The sequence below is a fragment of the Nicotiana attenuata genome, unplaced genomic scaffold (assembly GCF_001879085.1).
Source record: "Nicotiana attenuata strain UT unplaced genomic scaffold, NIATTr2, whole genome shotgun sequence".
NCBI classification, from domain to species: Eukaryota; Viridiplantae; Streptophyta; class Magnoliopsida; order Solanales; family Solanaceae; genus Nicotiana; species Nicotiana attenuata.
This window is the reverse complement of record NW_017673528.1, coordinates 66,975-88,743: the sequence shown is the minus strand read 5'-3', so window position 1 is coordinate 88,743 and position 21,769 is coordinate 66,975. Positions and strand designations below refer to the sequence as shown.

General features: G+C 38.5%; 1 protein-coding gene across 2 annotated transcripts; it reads left to right on the top strand.

The window, feature by feature from the left end:
* The first annotated feature begins 306 nt into the window (after positions 1–306).
* LOC109216642 (iron-sulfur assembly protein IscA, chloroplastic) lies at positions 307–6,594 on the top strand. Of its 2 annotated transcripts, none has more exons than XM_019380817.1 (3): positions 307–529; positions 5,126–5,344; positions 6,256–6,594. In XM_019380817.1, the coding sequence occupies exons 1-3, from the start codon at positions 361–363 to the stop codon at positions 6,396–6,398; spliced, it is 531 nt and encodes a 176-aa protein (XP_019236362.1). In that variant the 5' UTR covers positions 307–360; the 3' UTR covers positions 6,399–6,594. The 2 variants fall into 2 exon arrangements, with proteins under 2 accessions (XP_019236362.1, XP_019236363.1); XM_019380818.1 differs by having other exon boundaries at positions 315–529; positions 5,129–5,344.
* The last annotated feature ends 15,175 nt before the right edge of the window (positions 6,595–21,769 follow it).

Here is a 21,769-nt window from a genome sequence, read left to right as displayed (position 1 = left end):
TATTTAAATTTCTTAAATCAGAGAAGCCTCAGTAATTGTCTAATTGACAGTTTTTAAATTTTAAAATTAGTTTGCAAATTTTCTCCCCCATTGTTTCCCTTGTCCTTTTAAAAGTTGGGGTAGAAAATTTGAAATGAACTTGGCACAAAATATCTTCCCATGACGCCCATTATTATTGAGGTGTAACACCTCAATAGAATAAAAAATAAAAAAAACAAAATGAATCTCAATCCAACAACCACGTGTGAATAAGGCAGACATAAAAAATAAAAAATAAAAAATAAAATAAAAAGGGGGGATTATAGACAGAAAAAATATTTATTTGTCTTCATTTTCAGGTGATTGGGTCATTCCAAAACAATGGCGTTCTCTGCAACTTTTCGGTGTTCATCTTCTCTATGTCCTCCTCTGAATAATTCAACAATTTCACGCGCTTTGCCTCGGTCGTCTTCTTCACTTTCTTTTCGATCTTCGCCTTCACTTTTCAACCGCAAAAAATCTTTGTCTATTCGATCTGCTACACTTGAAGGTAATCTTTTACATACTTGACTTTTGACTTAGTAGCTTAATAGTACATTTTTTTGCTTGAATTAGGCTCTTTTTATTTGAGTTTCGCAAAGTATAGTCTTATTTTAAGTTCGGATAAAGGAGGAGATTTGTGGTATGTTGATGGTTAGATTAAAATTAATTAAATTATGATGAATTATTGAATGATAAGAGGATTCGTATAGGCGAACGTCTCAACAAATTTGGGATTAAGGAGTAATTGATTTATGATTGAAGTAAATATAAGCTGTAATTCTTTGATTGATTATGCTTGTGGAAAGAAGAGAATTTTTGTAAGCTATGAAGTACAGTTGAGCTTAGTCTATTGCAATTTCTCTTCATGATTCTAGTCGTGAAAATAATATGCTGTAAATCTCTATTAGAATCTTGTTTCCTCGCCCTTGAACTGCTTTTTTTGTCCCAAAATCAGGGTTGAAAATAATAGTTTTAGTTTGAAACTTGGATTTTAGACTTTGGACTGACAATTATGCAGTAGAATAGATGAAATTGGATTTTCCCCCCCTCATGTTGTAGAGGTCGTTTAGGATATAATTTTCCCAGCTGGGATTGTACCTCATGGACAATCCAGTCTTTGACTCTCTTTGTCACTTGATCGGTTTACTAGTTAATAGAAACCTTATCATTTTGTGAAGAGAAAAAATAAGATTCTAGGTTTGATAGTGCTTGGATATTTTAATGTGGATATGTTCTAATTTTTTAGTAGTCTGCCTCAAATTTCTCAGTTAGCTACTAGAATAAGGGATTTGCTTTTGCTATTTTAGAGGTGAAGAACAATCACTTGTTTCTGCATTACTTTTGAAAATAGAAAATGAAAGAAATGATATTAACTATCTTGTCAGAATAATATGTGTACATAAACGTCATCAAAGTAAAAGAAAATTCTGAAATATATTGTTTTGGGAGCGTGTAGCGTGAATGATAAAGCATGCAGGGGGCATTCTCGGGATGTGTAGAGCAAACAATTCAAGGAGTAAATTGTACGTGGTTGAACACCCCACTTTTTGAAGTGTTAAGTGTTGACGCCATGGGAGTTAAGTCTCCAGGCTGTAATTCATTGAGGCTCGCAAGCGAGTGTTTTAAACATTGTGCAGGATTATGAGTGTGTAAGTTACCTTGACAAAGGTACACCAACATATAAGCATAACCAGCATACTCTCATGATATTTTGGGTGCTTCTTTATCTTTTTAATTTTTTTCATTATACATAGGGGGGAGGGAAAGGAGATTACAAGGTAGGGAGTCGAACTCCCAAAAACAAGGTGGAAGTTTAGGTAGCCAAACAACTAGGCTGTCATGATTCCTCTGCATATATATAAAAATATTTTGGATGGTTCGCAACAAAGATAAGGATATAAGATGTGATTTGAAATATAATTAAGTAAAATCTGCAGAAGAGGGCTTTTAAGCTTCAAAGGTTAGCTTAGGTTTATATTTTCTGGTTTCTTCTCAGTAGTTGGTTGATTCAGTCTTACTTTCCGCCCAGCACTTTGCGCTATTGGAATAGGAAAGACTACAATCATTTAACCCTAACTCACCCTTTCCTCCAACTGTAGTTACACCGACACTGGCTCCTTCATCTACTCCTGTTCCAGCTCTTATACATGCTGTTGTGACCTTTCAAACCAACTCTTGGTGCCTGCTTTATCTTGTCAGTGACTAGGTGATATAAATTGCTTTTGCCTTTAATGACCAAGTCTCACAGTCATGCTTGGTGTGAATTCTTGGTGTGCAACATGTTTCTGTTGAAAATAAAGACTATATAAGTTTTTAATCTTACATTCTAGGAAACTGTAGGATTCAGCCAAAATGAGGTGGGAAATGATTACATTGTATTGAAGACTTGGATGGATGGTATTTGTCCCTCTATGCTACATCTTTCTTGCTAAGGATTTCAAACTTCTAATCATATCATTTGATTGTAATTAGAGTAGAATAAAATTCATGAACTCTGAGGAAAAGGAACAGTTCAAGGTACTTTGAGAAAGGCCCATTACCTAATTCCAGATTAACCAAACTTTTTGAATTCCATATCATCACTCCTAAGAAAGTTTTAGTCCTTCTTTTCAGAAACTTATATGAGAGAGATTTCAAACAGTATGTTCTCTTTTCACTTCCCACCACTCAAGAAGCAGTTCAAAGAAAGTTAAGTGCCATACCCTAGGGAAGAAATAAAATCAGCTTTGATTACTTTTCTTGAATTTAACTGGTTTCTCTATTATCTCAATTTATAAATAACATATTTGGGGTGATGAACAAGTTGATAAGAAATGGCTGGTAAGGATTGTTGCATCAAAACCGTCATAAATGAGGTGAAGGCTTGTATCTATCTAGTTATCTCTGCTGCGCTTAGTAAGTCAAGGATGACTATACTGGCTTTTGTACCTTTTATCCATTAAAAGAAGATTATGTGGTGCTTTTCAGAGCAGTCTATGTTTTCTTCTGTTGCTTCCGTAACTTTAACACCAGGGAAAGGGAACAATCTAATAATAACATCTAAAATTTTGCAGTAGAGCCTGAAAAGGAGCTATCTCATTTGTCAAATGGTCTTGGAATAAGAGCTGCAGCCTCAATTGACAGAAGATAATCTTTGTAGTTGTTCCAGGATTACGACTATATAACTTTCAACTGTTGGCTCATTGTCTTACATTGTAAAACTGAAGAAGAAATAAATTTTGCGTTTGTATAAATGATGGTATTATTAATCTAAAAATGGTGTAAGCTGGAATGCCCTTGCAGAGGAAACAATTCATCTTCCATTTGTAAAAAAAATGAGTTTACTTCATGAAGACAACCAATTAAAGTTGCCATAACTATTTTTCAATCGGTATATTTCATTTGCCTAGTTCTTTTCTGCCAGATATAATTCATAATTGTGTAGTATTTACATATGTGTCCTTCCAATCCAAATCTTGCTCAAAGGGCTCTTAGCTTTCAAGTTATATTATCTGCTCGAAAGTGATTAGGAAAAAGTTATTATATCCTCTCGAACTAGACTAGAATAAGATCCATGAACTTATGAGGGAAATAATGATCAAGTTACGGTGAGAAATTTCCATGCACTCAAATTAGCCGAAAAAAAGAAGCACCACAGCATAATCTAAAGAAATTTTGAGTGTTTCACCTCAAATGTAAAGAAACATGTGATTTCAAATGTAATTGAATACAAATTGGAGAACGAAGAGTAATTTCGTGAGCTGTGAAGTTCAGCTTAGGCTAATATTTTTATGAATTCCATCCATGTTTCTGTTGAGAAGGAATAATTTCTGATGTTTCATCCTAGAATACTGATACCTCCATACCTTGATGCTTTCCGAACTAAATATGGAGTTCAAGAAGGATCAGGTCACCAATCGGTGACAGTTTAGGAATGAATATCCGTAACTCCCATTCCAGTACTTAAACTGACAAAATGGAATAAACAATCAAGACCTGGCTCAAGGCTAACCCCTCCACACTCAGGGTCAGGAACGGGAAAAGGAGAATGAGTAGGACAGGCTCGAGGTCACATCTTTCTTTTAGGAGAGATCCCACCCCCTTCTTTAAGGCTTGTTCGTTCTATAAGACTTCCTTCTCGCTCTCAGTGAATTTGATTGGATACACATTATATTTGTGATAGTGAAAGAAAACATCCTAATTGCTGTGACGCATAAAATAGAATATTAAAAAATAATTATAATCAAAGAAATAATTAAAAGTTAGCTTGATAGAGAAAACATCACGAAGAATTGAATAGTTAATGATTTTTAAATGTTGAAGTTATAAAATAGTTGTATAGAATAATATTATTTGTGGAATGGTGTGAATTTTTTTGAAATATCCCTAAATAGAACGAGTGTCAGATTAATATGTTAAGCAAGGAGTATATGATTTACAACAAAGTGAGGTGGAAAACTGGCAAGTCCCTTTATGCTAAAAATTTTCTTGCTAAGGACTTCCAGCTTCTATTTATATCATCTGAATGTGACTAGACTGGAATAGTTTATTTTTCCTATCCTAAAAAAGAAAGAAAGAAAAAACTAATAGATAAGACTCATGAACAATGAGGAAAATGATGGGTCAAGATACTGTGAGGGAGGTCGATTAGTTATCCAAATTTTTTGGTACCATACTCTTAAGTTTGATTGCTTCACTTCAAAAACTTATACGAGGAAGATTCGAACATTATGTTTACATTTTACAAGACTTAAGCTGGATTTCTGTACTATCTGCTTCCTTATTGCAACATCTGTCATATTTCTCGTGATTGTGTACCTCGAGCCAAAAGGATGAATTATTAATTGCATTTTTCTTTAGCAAAAGGGATGCATTTTTAACTGCAATTTTCTTTATCATTTTTATGTCTTTTGATCTCAAAATTGGTACGAGCCATAATACTTTTAATACTATGATTTAGTAAACTCTTAAGTTAATTTCTCTAAAATTATTAACTCGTTATCTTTTTCTTTTCAGAGTGAAAATAGTAAATGATGTTCAAGAAATAGTTGGAATATGCCCTTGACATTACTACCTAGGCAATCTGTTCCTCTCTGATTAGTTGCTTTTTTTCTAATGTATGCAGCAGCACCCGCATCTGGAGGAGTAGCACCTGCTATTTCCTTAACCGACAATGCATTAAAGCACTTGAATAAGATGAGGAATGAGCGGAATGAGGACCTGTGTCTTAGAATTGGTGTTAAACAAGGTGGATGCTCAGGCATGTCATATACAATGGAGTTTGAAAAACGAGAAAATGCTAGACCAGATGATTCGATCATTGAATACAATGGATTTAATATTGGTATGTGTCAATGTAGTCTCTCACTTGCTAACATGACAATCTTGGTTTCTTTTGCCATGAGAATGATTATGTTGCACACCAAAGTTAGAGCAATTTTGCAGTTCATTTATGTTGAATCTGGGTTCTTCTGCAGACCCCTAGTTCTTAACATGGAAGAAGATATATTCAGGGAAATGACTATATATTATTCATGGATACTCAGCCTTCATAGTAGTTGATGAGATAAGTTAGTTGTGTTCATTAAAGGAAAAGACAATAGGATGAGTAAAAAAACATGGATTGAATTAGTGGAATCGCCTGGTAAATTAAAGAGGTAATGGACGCATTATAACTTGAACATGACAATTACCATATAAATGAAAATGCAAAGATTTTTCAGGGTTTTAATGAGCACATATTCTCAGTCTTGTGGAAAACAGAGGGGAGGAGATCACTGCTCCAATGAATTATAACCTTGCCATAAAAACATTTGCAGGGAATTCCGCTTCTCATCTCCCTTGGAATTCCACTCTTGGGGATCTAAACTATGCGTCATATCTGGAGACTTGTGTGCTATGTAATGTTTGCCTGATTATCTAATAATGAATCCAGTAGTGCAATTACTTATATTTGCTCTTACATGCTTCAGCAGTCTCACACTATGCCGGTCTACTAGACAATTTAGTTCACTTTCAGATGGAATGTTACTTTAAGACCAATTATAATGGCTTTGATTCAGAGGGTTTGCGTTGTCAGTTTGTGTGACCTTTTACTCATCAAGTAGTTGAGCTATTTATAGTGTTGGGTGCATGCCGGAGACTTGTATAATGTCGCTCTTGTATTATACATTCTACCTCCTTGTCTGTTTCTTTTTCTGTTGATTATTTTTGACTTGATTCCTGAATTTTTGATTTTCTCGACTATTCTCGCAGTTTGTGATCCAAAAAGTCTTCTCTTCCTCTTTGGAATGCAACTGGACTATAGCGATGCATTGATAGGTGGGGGCTTCTCTTTCAAAAATCCAAATGCTACGCAAACCTGTGGTTGTGGTAAATCATTTGCTGCTGAGATGTAAGAGCATGTACTCCTAGAAATTTAGTATGACATTGACATACTAGAACACCAACTGTGGTTTGCTTGGACCACTGGATATAAAACAGTAATGAAGATTGTTAAATCATATAATGTGCATAGCGCCTGTAACTTTTAAACATGTGTTTCCTGGTAATATTTTTAACAATCTAATGGTGTAACTGGGAATGCATTTTATTCTTCCTTGCACCAAAGGCCAAACCTCTATACCATGTCGATTTATGCCTCGTGGGTGGGTTATGAGCTAATTTTAGATTAAAAAAAAAAATTGTGACTATCATATTATAAATGACTTAAAATCTAGGGTCGCGTGTGGGTCGATGTAAAACAAACGGATTATATAAATATTTCAATCAAACTTCTTTTTCTGTTTGTAACTGAATTGTATTAATCACCAAGTATCCGATAAGTATCCACAGCTTAGCTGCAACCCAGCTTGCAGTCGAAACAAAGTAGATAATCAACCTCTATTATACTTCTATGCACTGTTTCCAGCTAAGAATAAGAATATCATCATCTATCTATCTCTCAATTTCTATATACTAGCAGTATCCCCTTATCACTACTCCTGCACTACTTTTCTAGAAATAGAGATTTTGCAGTACAATTCTAGCCTTTCCTGGTGCTCTCACATCACACATGCTATCTCTTTGGCTATACACTTTGTACTCCTTGCATATTAACACACAAAAAATTAGAAATCGTCTTGAATTTCTGTTTTATGGCCCTCAAACGCCAAAAAATGAGGAACGGTCGTGGCGAAGCCGTGACTATTGTTCATTAGGTCTTTTCTGATAGACCTACAAAATTTTAGGCGATTCGTGGCCGGTCGCCCGAATACATGAAGATGGCATGGACATTAGCACACGAAAAATTGGAAATTGTCCTGAATTCTTGTTTTATGGCTCTAATACGCGAAAAAATGAGGAACGGTCATGGCGAAGCAATGACTATTATTTATTAGGTTGTTTCTAATGGGACCTCAGAATTTTAGGCGATTAGGTGCCGGTCGCTCGAATTTATGAAGATGTCGTGGACATTAGCACACGAAAAATTGAAAATCGTCTTGAATTCCTGTTTTATGGCCCTAAAATGCCAAAAAAACGAGGAACGATCATGGCAAAGCAATGACTGTTATTCGTTAGGTCGTTTCTGATGAGCCCAAGAATTTTTAGGCGATTCGGGGCCAGTCGCCTGAATTACATGAAGTTAGAGTGAACATGAGCACACGAAAAAATTGAAATCGGCCTTAATTCATGTTTTATAGCTCTAAAACGCCAAAGAACACGGTATAGTCATAACGAAGCGATGATTATTGTTCATTATGTCATTTTTATGGGCCCGCAAAATTTTAGACGATCTGGGACCGGTCACCCGAATTCATAAATGTGGCGTGGACATTAGCACACAAAAATTGAAAATCGTCATGAATTCCTATTTATGCCCTAAATTGCCAAAAACGAGGAACGTTCACGGCAAAGCGAAGACTATTGTTCATTAGGTCATTTCTAATGGGCCCGGAAAATTTTAGGCGATTCGAGGCCGGTTGCCCGAATTTCGTGACGATGGCATGGACTTTAGTACAAGAAAAATTGGAAATCATCATGAATTCCTATTTTATGGTCATAAAATACCAAAATCGAGGAACGATCATGGCGAAGCATTGAATATTATTCATTAGGTAATTTCTGATGGACCTACAAAATTTTAGGTCATTTAGGGTCGATTGCCCGAATTCTTAAAGATGGCGTGGACATTGGCACACGAGTAAATGGAAATCGTCCTAAATTTCTGTGTTTTGGCTCTAAAACGCCAAAAACGAGGATTGGTCATAGAGAAGCAATGACTATTGTTCATTTGGTTGTTTCTGGTGGGCCCACAAATTAGGCGATCCGGGGCTAGTCGCCCGAATTCATGAAGATAGTGTGGACATTAGCACACGAAAAATTGAAAATCGTCCTGAATTCTTGTTTTATCACCCTAAAACCCTAAAAATGAGGAAAGGTCATGGCGAAACAATGAATATTGTTCATTAGATCGTTTCTGATGGGCAACAAAATTTTAAGCGATTCGGGACCGGTTGCCCATATTCATAAAGACAACGTGGACATTAAATGCATACGAAAAATTAGAAATCATTCCGAATTCTTGCTCTGTGGTCCTAAAATGCCAAAAATAAGGAAAGATCACGGCGAAACTATGTCTATTTTTCATTAGGTGTTTCTGATGGGCCCACAAAATTTTTGACGATTCGAGGACGGTCGCCCAAATTCATGAAGATGGTGTGGATATTAGCACACGAAAAATTAGAAATCGTCCTAAATTATTATTTCATGGACCAAAAAATGAGAAATTGTCATGGCGAAGCAATGACTATTATTCATTAGGTCGTTTCTAAACCCACAAAATTATAATCGATTCGGGTCCTATTACCCATTTTTTTGAAGTACATTTGCACACAAAAAATTGAAAATCATCTTGATTTCTATTTTATGGCTCCAAAATGCCAAAAAAATGAGGAACGGTCATGGAGAAATAATTCTATTGTTCATTAGGTCGTGTTTGATAGGCCCACAAAATTTTAGGCGATTTGGGGTCGGTCGCCTGAATGTATGAAGATGGCGTGGATATTAGCACACAAAAAAAAGAAAATCGTCCTGAATTCATGTTTTATGGCCCTAGAATGCCAAAAAATGAGGAACAATCATGGCGAAGTGATACTATCATTCATTAGGTTGTTTCTGATGAGCCTACAAACTTTTAAGCGATTCGGGGCGGTCGTCCGAATTCATGAAGACAGCATGGACATTAGCACACAAAAAATTAGAAATCATCCTAAATTTCTGTTTTATGGCGATAAAACGCTAAAAAATGAGGAACGGTCATGGCGAAGTGATTACTACTGTTCATTAGGTCGTTTCTAACGGGCCCATAAAATTTTAAGCGATTCGGGGCCCTAAAACAAGGAACGATGATTCATGGACTATAGCATACGAAGATTTAGGAATAATTCTGAATTCCTGTTTTATGGCCCTAAAACGAGGATCGATCATGCCAAAGCGATGACTATTGTTTTTTTTTATGGGCCCGCAAAAATTTAGGAGATTTAGGGCCAGTTTTCCAAATTCGTGCAGATGGCTTGGACTATAGCACACTAAAATTTGGGAATCATCCTGAGTTCATGTTTAATGGCCCTAAGTGCCAAAAAAGCGAGGAACGGTCATGCCGAAGCGATGACTATTGTTCATTAGGTCGCTTTTGATGTGTCCGCCAAATTTTTGGAGATTCGAGGCCAGTTGCGCGAATTCATGCAGATGGAGTGGACATGGCAAACGAAAATCTAGGAATCGTCCTAAATTCCTGTATGGCCCTAAAAAGCCAAAAATGATGAACGGTCATGACGAAGAAATGACTATTGTTCATTAGGTCGATTTGTATGAACCCATAAAATTTTAGGAGATTCAGGTCGGTCGCCCGAATTCATGCAGATGGTATGGACTACAACACACAAAAAATTAAAAATCGTCCTCAACTCCTATTTTATGGCCTAAAACGCCAAAAAATTGATGAACGGTCATGGCAAAGGGATGAATATCGTTCATAATAAAGTTTTTTATGGGCCCACAAAATTTTAGAAGATTCAGGGCCGGTCATGCAGATGGCATGGACTGTAGCACACAATAATCTGGGAATCGTCCTGAATTTCTATTTTATGACCCTAAAATGCCAAAAAACGAGGTTGGTCATGGAGAAGTGTTAACTATTGTTCATTAGGTCATTTTTTATGGGCCGCAATATATTAGGAGATTCAGGGCCAGTCTCCTGAATTCATGCGGATGGCGTGGACTATAGTACACGAAAATCTTGGAATTTTCCTGAATTCCTGTTTTATGGCCCTAAAATGCCAAAAAATGAGGAACGCTCATGCCGAATCGATGATTATTATTCATTAGGTAGTTTTTAATGTGAGCAAAATTTTAGGAGATTTGGGGCCGGTCATCTGAATTCATGCAGATGGCGCACACGAAAATCCGGGAATCATGTTAATTCCTGTTTTATGGTCCTAAAACGCAAAAATAAAAAATGAGGAACGGTCATGGCGAAGCAATGACTATTATTCATTAGGTCATTTTTATGGGCCCGCAAAATTTTAGGAGATTCAAGGTCGGTCTCCCTAATTCATGTAGACGACGTGGACTATAGCACCCCAAAATCTTGGAATCGTCTTACAATTCCTGTTTTATGGCCATTATACGTCAAAAAAGAAGGAATGGTCATGGCGAAATGATAGTTATTACTCATTAGGTCATTTTTTATGGGCTCGTAAAATTTTAGGAGATTCGGGGCTAGTCGCCTGAATTCATGCAGATGGCATAGACTATAGCGCACAAAATTAAGGAATCATCCTGAATTCCTTTTTTACGGCCCTAAAATGCCAAAAAATGAGGAACGGTCAAGGAAAATCGATGACTATTGTTCATTAAGTCAATTATGATGGCCCTGTAAAATTTTAGGAGATTCGGGGTCGGTCGTCCGAATTCATGCAGATGGCGTGGAGTATAGCACACGAAAATCTGGAAATCGTCCTGAATTACTATTTTGTTGCCCTAAAATGCCAACAAACGAGGAAAGGTCATGGCTAAGTGATGAGTACTATTCATTAGGTTATTTTTATGGGCCCGCAAAATTTTAGGATATTCGGGGTCTGTTGCCCAAATTCATGCAAATGGCGTGGACTATAGCGCACGAAAATCTGGGAATCGTCCTAAATTCCTTTTTATTGCCTTAAAATGACCAAAATGGAGAAAGATATGAAGGACTTTGTACGAAGATGCGACACCTGCCTGAGACACGCACCGATGACCCACCAAACGGGAGAACTGTTTCATTCGGTTTTGTCCCATGGTCGTTTATGAAATGGGGAATGGACATCGTCGGTCCCTGTCGTGGGCACCTGGTAAGGATCAATTCATACTATTCACGACTGACTATTTTTACAAATGGGTCGAAGCTCAAGCGTTTAAAAAAATCTGGGAAATGGAAGTCATTGACTTCGTCTGGGACCATATAATAGGCCGATTCGGTATACCATCCGAAATCGTTTGCGATAATGGAAAACAATTCATCGGTAGCAAGGTAAATAAGTTCTTCGAAGATCACAAGATTAAGAAAATATTATTAACGCCTTACCACCCGAGTGGAAACGGACAAGTAGAATCTACAAACAAGACCATACTCCAAAATCTGAAAAAGAGGTTGACCGATGCCAAAGGGAAATGTAAGGAAATCCTGTCCGGAGTCTTGTGGGCATACCGTACAACTTCGAAGTCTAGTACAGGGGTCATCCCATTTTCATTGATCTACGATGCCGAGGCCTTAATACCAGTCAAAGTGGAAGAATCGAGCTTCAGGTTCCAGTATGCGACCGAAGAGTTTAACGGCGAGGCCGCCCTAGTCCGGTTGGCCGCCCGAAAACAGCGGATAAAAAGATATTACAACCGAAGAGCCAACCTCCGACACTTCAAGATCGGGGACCTAGGGTTAAGGAAAGCAACACTGCACACCCGGAACCCGAACGAGGGAAAGTTGAGACCAAATTGGAAAGGACCATATCGAGTAATCGGGATTACCGGCAAAGGCTCGTACAAACTCGAAGCAGGAAATGGTGTACAACTACCGAACAACTGGAATGTGACGCACTTAAAGCAGTACTACTGCTAAGGTAGGGAGAATGTGACTATTAGGTCTGAAAGCACGCGTTGCACTTGTGAGAATGCACGGGAGAAAATATTATTGATATTATTCTCATATGTTAAACATGATACAATGAGCCCTATATATATACATAACATGTCCTACTCCTAATACATATGGGATTAGGGTTATTTACTACTATTTACATAACTATTCTAACACTCCCCCTTAAACTGGTGCATATAAATCATATGTACCGAGCTTGTTACATATGTAGTTAATACGAGGACCAGTGAGGGACTTGGTGAAAATATCTGCAAGCTGATCATTCGACTTCACAAACTTTGTAGCAATATCTCCCGAGAGTATCTTTTCCCTGACAAAGTGACAGTCAATCTCAATGTGTTTAGTTCTCATGGAACATTGGATTTGACGCAATACGAAGAGCGGCTTGATTATCACACACAAGTCCCATCTGACTAATCTCGCCAAATTTCAACTCCTTGAGCAACTGTTTGATCCAAATTAGCTCACATGTCGCCATAGCCATTGCTCGATATTCTGCTTTTGCACTAGACCGAGCAACCACATTTTGTTTCTTGCTCTTGTAAGATACTAAATTTCCTCCTACTAAGACACAATATCCAGAAGTAGAACGTCTATCATAAGGTGATCCTGCCCAATCAGCATCTGAGTATCCAACGATATGCTCATGGCCTCGATCCTCAAACAATAAACCTTTGCCTGGAGCTAATTTTATATATCGAAGAATGTGAACAACTGCATCCCAATGACTATCACACAGAGAATCCATAAACTGACTCACAACACTCACAGGAAAGGAAATGCCAGGTCTTTTCACTGTAAGGTAATTTAATTTACTAACCAACCGCCTATATCTTGCAAGATCACTAAGAGGCTCCATGTCCTGGCAGAAGTTTAGAATTCGGATCCATCAGAGTGTCAACAGGTCTACAACCTGTCATTCTTGTCTCCTCAAGAATATCTAAGGCATACTTCCGTTGTGAGATCACAATACCTGAGCTAGACTGAGCGACCTCAATACCCAGCAAATACTTTACTTTGCCCAGATCCTTAGTCTGAAAGTGTTGAAAGAGATGTTGCTTCAATTTAGTAATACCTTCCTGGTCATTGCCGGTAATAACAATGTCGTCAACATAGACCACCAGATAAATACACAGACTTGAAGCAGAATGCCGATAGAATACAGAGTGATCAGCTTCAATCCGAGTCATGCCAAATTCCTGGATAACTGTGCTGAACTTACCAAACCAGGCTCAAGGAGGCTGCTTTAGACCATAAAGTGACCGGCGCAAACGACATACAAGGCCACGAGACTCCCCCTGAGCAACAAACCCAGGTGGTTTCTCCATATAAACTTCATCCTCAAGGTCACCGTGTAAAAAAGCATTCTTAATGTCCAGCTGATAGAGGGGCCAATGGCGAACAGCAGCCATGGATAGAAAAAGGCGGACTGATGCTATCTTAGCCATGGGAATCAAGCCCAAATATCTGAGTATATCCCTTGGCAACAAGACGAGCCTTAAGACGATCAACCTTACCATCCGGACCAACCTTGACTGCATACACCCAACGACAACCAACAGTAGATTTACCTGAAGGAAGAGGGACGAGCTCCCAAGTACCACTCGTATGTAAAGCAGACATCTCGTCAATCATAGCCTGTCTCCATCCCGGATGAGACAATGCTTCACCTGTAGACTTAGGGATGGAAACAAAGGACAAAGAAGATAGAAAAGCATAATAGGGTGATGACAAACGATGATAACTTAAACTGACATAATGGGGATTAGGATTAAGGGTGGTCTGTATACCTTTTCGAAGTGCAATCGGTGTATTAGGAAGAGATAAGCCCGCAGTAGGAGCAGGGTCAGGTGCAGGACGTGAATTAGCTGGGCTTGATGCTGGGTGTGGACGACAATGATATATCAAGAGTGGTGTTCCTGTGGCGGGGGGTCTAGGAGGAGCCACACTAGACTCCCCAACGGTTGGAATGGGTAAGACTTCTGTGGCGGAAGGTCAAGGAGGAGCTATAGTAGACTCCTTAAAGGTCGGTATAGGTAAGACCTCAGATATATCAAGGTGGTCAGAATGGTCAGAAGAGGTAAAGAAAGGTTTAGACTCAAAAAATGTGACGTCAGATAACATAAAGTACCTACGAAGATCAGGTGAGTAACAACGATATCCCTTCTGAACACGAGAATAACCAAAGAAGACACACTTGAGAGCACGAGGAGCTAACTTATCTTTCCCAGGGTAAGTTATGAACGAAACAAGTGCTCCCATAAACACGAGGGGGAACAGAGTATAAGGGTAACTGGGGAAACAATACTGCATACGGAATCTGATTCTGGATAGGAGATGAAGGCATCTGATTAACCAAATAACAAGCTGTGAGAACTGCATTGCCCCAACACGCAACGGAACATGAGATTTAATGAGAAGTGTAGAGCAGTCTCAATGATGTGCCTATTCTTTCTCTCTGCAACCCCATTTTGCTGAGGGGTATAAGGACAAGAGGTCTGATGAATAATCCATTGAGAAGTCATAAACTGCTGAAATTGAGAGGATAAATATTCTAAGGCATTATCACTCTGAAAAGTGCGAATAGAAACAACAAATTGATTTTTAATTTCAGCACAAAAATTCTGGAATATAGAAAACAACTCAGAACGATCTTTCATTAAGAAAATCCAAGTACATCTTGAATGATTATCAATGAAACTAACAAAATAACGAAATCCCAAGGTTGAACTGACTCTACTAGGACCCCATATATCAGAATGAACTAAAGAAAAAACAGACTCTGCATGACTCTCAATACTACGAGGAAAGGAGGCTCGGGTATATTTCCCGAGCTGACATGACTCACTTTCTAATGTAGATAAACTAGACAAACTAGGCACCATCTTCTGAAGCTTGGATAAGCTTGGATGTCCTAAACGTCTGTGAATGAGGTCCGGAGAATCTGTAACTAGACATGCCTTAGAGGAATTGAGTGAGTTAAGGTAGTAAAGGCCTTCTAATTCAAGTCCTATTCTAATCGTCTGTCCCGTACTGCGGTCCTGCATAATAAAAGAATCATCAATAAAATATATACCACAATGGAGGGCACGAGTCAAACGATTAACAGATGCAAGATTAAAAGGACAGCCGGGGACATAAAGAACGGAATCTAGAGTGACAGAGGGTAGGGGATTCGCTTGTCCAACTCCTTTTGCTTTGGTTTGAGACCCATTGGCTAAAGTAACAGTGGGAAGAGACTGTGAATACGCAATATTTGACAAAAGTGATTTATTACCAGAGATATGATCAGAAGCGGCTGAGTCCACAACCCATTGTCCAAGAGGACTAGACTGGGAAACACAAGCAAAAGAATTACCAGCAACAGAAGTATCAGTCTGAGCTATAGAGGCTACTTGTGGAGATGTCTTCTTACTTGCTCGATACTGAAGGAACTCATTATACTCCCCTTCAGATAAAGAAAATCCCTGGTTACCTGTAGTCTCAGTCTGAGCAACATAAGCATTTTTGGGTGGGCGACCATGTAAAGAATAGCACACATCACGAGTGTGTCCAAGTTTATGACAATAAGAGCACTTGGGTCTAGATCTTCCAAAACGACCTCCTCCTCGTCTATTCTCCATAGTATGAGATGCCCAATTGTCCACTGTCTGGGATGCGATAACAGATAAGTCAAGTGTCTGTGATGAGATCACGGGGTGACTTGGTGCTGCAGCAAGGCAAAGTAATCGAGAGAATAATTCATCAACTGTGGGGACAGTCGGACTAGCCAAAATCTGATCGCGTACTGAGTCAAGATCATTAGGAAGCCCTGTAAGAGTAAGAACTAGAAACATCTTTTTTCGCTGCTCTTGCTGCTTTTCAACACTAGCAGAAACTGGCATCAACTTCTCAAATTCCTCCATGACTGCCTGTACTTGTCCCAAGTAAGTAGACATATCTAATTCATGTTTCTTTAAATTTTTCATCCGCGATATCACATCATAGAAACGAGATATGTCATTAGTGTATAAAGTGCGAGCCTTTTCCCAAACCAAATAACATGTCTGGAATGGACGAAATAAGGGAATCAACTTGGAATCAATAGATCGCCACAGAATACTGCATAATTGAGCATCGATCTTCTCCCAAAGTGCTTTGGCCTTTTCATCTCCTTCACTAGACTTCGTGATTAGATGATCTTGAACACCTTGACCTTTACACCACAACTCGACAGACGAAGCCCAAGCTAAGTAGTTTGAACTTCCCATTAAAGGTTCTGAGGTAATCATAACACCGAAACTGCTAGAACCCGGGTTTTTAGACTCGAAAGCATCGACTCCCAAAGACATCGTTGGATGGAAGTGAGGCCTATAAAATTATCACCAAATAACAGAAAGAATCAATTGAAAACTCGCTGAAACAGAAGAAAGAAACATTATTTTTGCCGGAAAATTACTGTAGCTGCCGGAAAAAGTCAGTGTAGTCGCCGGAAAAACTCAAAGTGGTCGGAATCAAACGAAAAAGGTATGGATAGAGTCGGAATTACTAGGCAATCCGACTGTCCAACTGGAAGTTTTTCAAAATATTGCCGGAACAGTGCTCACGCGCCGGCGCGTGGGGCGCGTGGGTGTCACGACCCAATTTAGGATCATGACCGGCCTAGGAGCAAGTGCCCCCAAGTAAGCCTCATCGGTATTTTACAGAAAATCGGACAGAGTTTCCCCTGTTTTTGGACTATCCCAAAAATTCCCCTGTCTCAAATCAGCAAGCAACCAAACATTCTAATATCATACCAAACAATTGATAACTTGTCAATTAACCAATATAAGTCTCCACCATAACTAAACCACCAAGTAACCACTAGAAATACTAATTTATCTCCAACTTTGTTAAATGAGAAGGATACTCAACATAAGACTATAATAACAAAAGAATACTCATGACGCTAAATTAATGACTATGGAGCGACTCTAAGAGTTCAAAGAAAAGAGTATAACAATATAATAAAGTCTCCGCCCACGCGAACAAGTGCGAGGCTCACCAAGAACTATCAACCTGTGCGCTCTAATTAACAAAATCCTCGCCCGCGTCAACTGCTGTCTCCGTAAAAAAAATTAGCGGGGAATGAGTTGCTAGCTCAGTGAATAATAACACTAAACCACAACCGTTTCTATTTGGGGACAAGTCAGAAAACATGCTAGTAACTCAAACAGAAAAAAACATAAAAATGCCCTTTCAGAAACTACAAATACTTTTCAGTCTCTTCATGCTTTTATTGTAGTATAATACAATTAACAATTCAGTAACAAGCTCGATAACCACTGTATAATATCAATATTCACATTTTGGGAGGTTTCAATGAATGGATCATGTAATCGGTATAACTGTGGACTTCTTTGCAAGAAGTCAAATATAACGGTAGTCCCTACTCGAGGAAAATCGGTAACAGTATGCTAGTTCTACCTTCCCACTAGCGAGGGCTATAACTGTACTCTGTAATCGATAAATACAAGGTGCACCAGGTCTAACGAACCCGCCGTTAGTTACGGGATCCTTCAAAGTCTACTCCCATTTATACTTGTCTCTGTATCCGTATATACTCATAGGAAAATATTTTAAAACAATATAGGACATTTCGGTTCTTGTCAAATCATGTAATTTCATTTCGATAACAGTAAATTCAAGTAACGGTAAAACGTATCTAGTGACACCAAGAATATTTAAAACAACGGTAATCATGTCAAATAACTATTTCGGTCTCATATCGAGTAAAAGACTTGTCCCACATGCAACTCAAAATAATTAGTAACATATTCATATTAAAATCATGTGTAAATCATGCAAGTTATGAAAACACAAATTGCGGTAAGATTACTACTCACAGTACTCGTGCCGAAATACCAACTGCTTTACCTCAAGCAACTCGTACAAATTCCTCCAATCAATCTATAATTACATAATATCGATCTCATGTTAATTTCCATGTTTAGGCTAATTCGTAGCTAATTTAGAATGCTCAACCCTAAGAGTTAAAATGTTTGGCTCTTAATTCGTCGAATTATAATAACCCAACAAATCCCTCTTATTCTACTTGAAATATCAAGACCCATTTCAATATCCCAACTCACTGCTATCAAAATTACATTGTAATTTTTTTTTTGGCATATACAGAATATATAAGTTTATACCCCAACCTATAGTACCGATTCATGAAAATTTCCATGAATTTCATTAATTCAATAATTTTAATTGTTCAACTAATTCTCGACCCCATCTCTATAGCCATGGAATTTATGAATCAAATCTATGAATTAAGTTCCAAAAATTTACCTACCTTGTTCCCCTTCTCTGTAAATCCCTTTGCTAGAACAAAGTAAACCCACTTTGTCGTTGTTTTTTATCGCCTCTGTTTGTTTTGCTTCTGCCGAGCTTGATCCGTGTTCTTTTGTGTTTGAAGGCTCCAAAGCTATGTTTCTATTTAACGCAGCTTTTGCTGCTTTTCCCCTTTTTCCCGTTTTGTTTTTTCTAACCCTTCTCCACTAAATGGGCTTCGTGCCCTTTTAATCCTTATTCTTAAACTTTTCCCTTTTTTTTTTTGTTAGTTATTTTGCTAGGTTTTGTTTCTTTCCTTTTTTTTTGTGGGCAGAATGGGCTTCGGCCCTTTTTTGAATTCCTTATCTCTTTTATTTTATTTTTTATCAAGTTTCTTATATTATTATTATTATTATTATTATTATTATTATTATTATTATTATTATTTTTCTAATGACCAATACACCCTTACTAAAAAATATAGGGTATTACATCCTCCCCGCCTTATAAAATTCGGTCCCCGAATTTAACTTAAGTACATACCTGTAGACTGAAACAAATGGGGATACTTCGCTTGCATATCTTTTTCTAGTTCCCAAGTAGCTTCTTCGCCTGTATGATTTCTCCGTAAGACTTTCACGAACACGATTTCTTTTGACCGTAGTTTTCTTATTTGTCTATCAACAATAGCCATTGACTCCTCCTCGTAAGACAACTTCTCACCGAGCGGTATAGTCGGTGCTTCAATCACCTGAGATGAGTCTGATATACATTTTCTTAGCATTGAGACATGAAACACTGGATGAATAAAGGACAATTCAGGAGGAAGTGCCAAACGATAAGCCACCGCTCCCACTCGGTCTAGTATCTCATACGGTCCTATAAACCTGGGGCTCAACTTACCTCTTTTCCCAAACCGAATCACACCTTTCATAGGGGAGACTCGTAGGAACACTTTGTCCCCAATTGTGAACACTAAATCTCTTCTTCTCTTATCAGCATAAGACTTTTGTCTGCTTTGAGCTGTAAACAATCTCTGTCTGATCGACTGGACCTTGTCCATAGCTTCTTGTACTAAGTCGGGTCCCAATAAGCTAGTCTCACCAGCTTCAAACCATCCAATAGGAGAACGACATCTTCTACCATACAATGCTTCGTACGGTGCCATTTGAATACTGGACTGGAAGCTATTGTTGTAAGCAAATTCAGCTAAAGGTAGATAAGCATCCCATCTACCTCCAAACTCAAGAATGCAAGCTCTCAACATATCCTCCAAGATCTGTATAGTATGTTCAAACTGCCCGTCTGTCTGTGGATGAATTGCAGTACTAAGATCTACTCGTGTACCCAATGCTTCTCGAAAAGATTTCCAAAAGCGTGAGGTAAATTGTGATCCTCTATCAGAGATGATGGATATTGGAACTCCGTGAAGTCGGACAATTTCGTTCATAAATATCTATGCATACCTGACTCCACCATATGTAGTCTTCACCGGCAAAAAGTGTGCTGATTTCGTTAGTCGATGTACAATCACCCATACTGAGTCATAACCTCTAAGGGTTCGTGGTAGTCCGGTGACAAAATCCATAGTAATTCTTTCCCATTTCCACTCTGGAATCTCAATTTGTTGTAGTAGTCCTGCGGGTCGCTGATGCTCAGCCTTGACCTGCTGACAAGTCAAAGAACTAGAAACAAAGTTAGCAACATCTTTCTTCACACCTTCCCACCAATAAAATTGCTTCAGGTCATGGTACATTTTTGTGGATCCAGGATGTATAGTGTATTTAGAGTTGTAGGCTTCTTTAAGAATAGCATGTCTCAACCCATCTACGTCTGCTACACATAGCCTGTCACCCATTCGAAGAATACCATCCCTTTAAAAATCATATCCTTGCTTTTACCAGCTAAGGCCTCATCCCTGTATTTGCATAATCGTTCATCCTCATATTGGGTGGCCTTAATGCGCTCAACTAATGAGGACTTAGCCTGAGCACAAGCCAACAATGCCTCTGAATTTCCGACTATAAATCTGATACTTGTATCTTCTAGGCTCTGAATATCTTTGGCCAAAAGTCTCTTTGCAGGAGCTATATGTGCCAAACTCCCCATAGATTTTCTGCTCAATGCATCAGCCACCACATTGGCTTTTCCAGGATGATATAAAATAGAACAATCATAGTCTTTGAGTAGTTCCATCCATCGACGCTGCCGAAGATTCAGATCTCTCTACTGAAAGATATACTTCAGACTTTTATGGTCAGTATAAATCTCACAAGCTTCGCTGTATAGATAATGCCTCCAAATTTTTAGAGCAAATACCACTACAGCCATCTCCAAATCATGTGTAGGATAGTTTTGCTCATGCTTTTTCAATTGTCTCGAAGCATAAGCTATAACACGACCATTTTGCATGAGAACACATCCTAATCCCACCCTCGAGGCGTCACAGAATACTGTAAATCCTCCAGAACCTGATGGTAAGGCTAATATTGGTGCAGTTGTCAAACATGTTTTGAGTTTTTGAAAGCTTTGCTCACATTCCTCCATCCACTGAAACTTTGAATTTTTCTGTGTTAGCTTGGTCAGTGCCGCTGCTATTCTGGAGAAATCCTGCACAAAACGCCTGTAATAGCCTGCTAAGCCTAAAAAGCTGTGAATCTCTGTAGGAGAAGTAGGTCTGGGCCAGTTCTGCACAGCTTCGGTCTTCTTAGGATCTACCATAATTCCATCTTTGGACACAACATGTCCCAGAAATGCTACCGAGTCTATCCAGAATTCACACTTCGAGAACTTAGCATAAAGCCGATGTTCTCGCAATGTCTGCAACACAGTCCTGAGATGATTCTCGTGTTCTCCTTGGCTACGAGAATATATTAGGATATCATCAATAAATACTATTACAAATCTATCCAGAAACAGCTTGAACACCCTATTCATTAAATCCATGAATGCAGCTGGAGCATTTGTCAGTCCGAAAGGCATCACAAGGAACTCATAGTGCCCGTATCGAGTTCTGAAAGCAGTCTTAGATATATCTTCATCTTTGATTCTAAGTTGATGATAACCAGAACGGAGGTCAATCTTTGAAAAGTGGGCAGCTCCTTGTAACTGATCAAACATGTCATCTATACGAGGCAAAGGATATTTATTGCGTATTGTTATCTTGTTCAATTGTTTGTAGTCAATGCACAATCTCAGGGATCCGTCTTTCTTCTTTACGAACAGTACTGGTGCACCCCATGGTGATACACTAGGTCTAATAAAACCCTTATCTAACAAATCCTGTAACTGTTGCTTTAG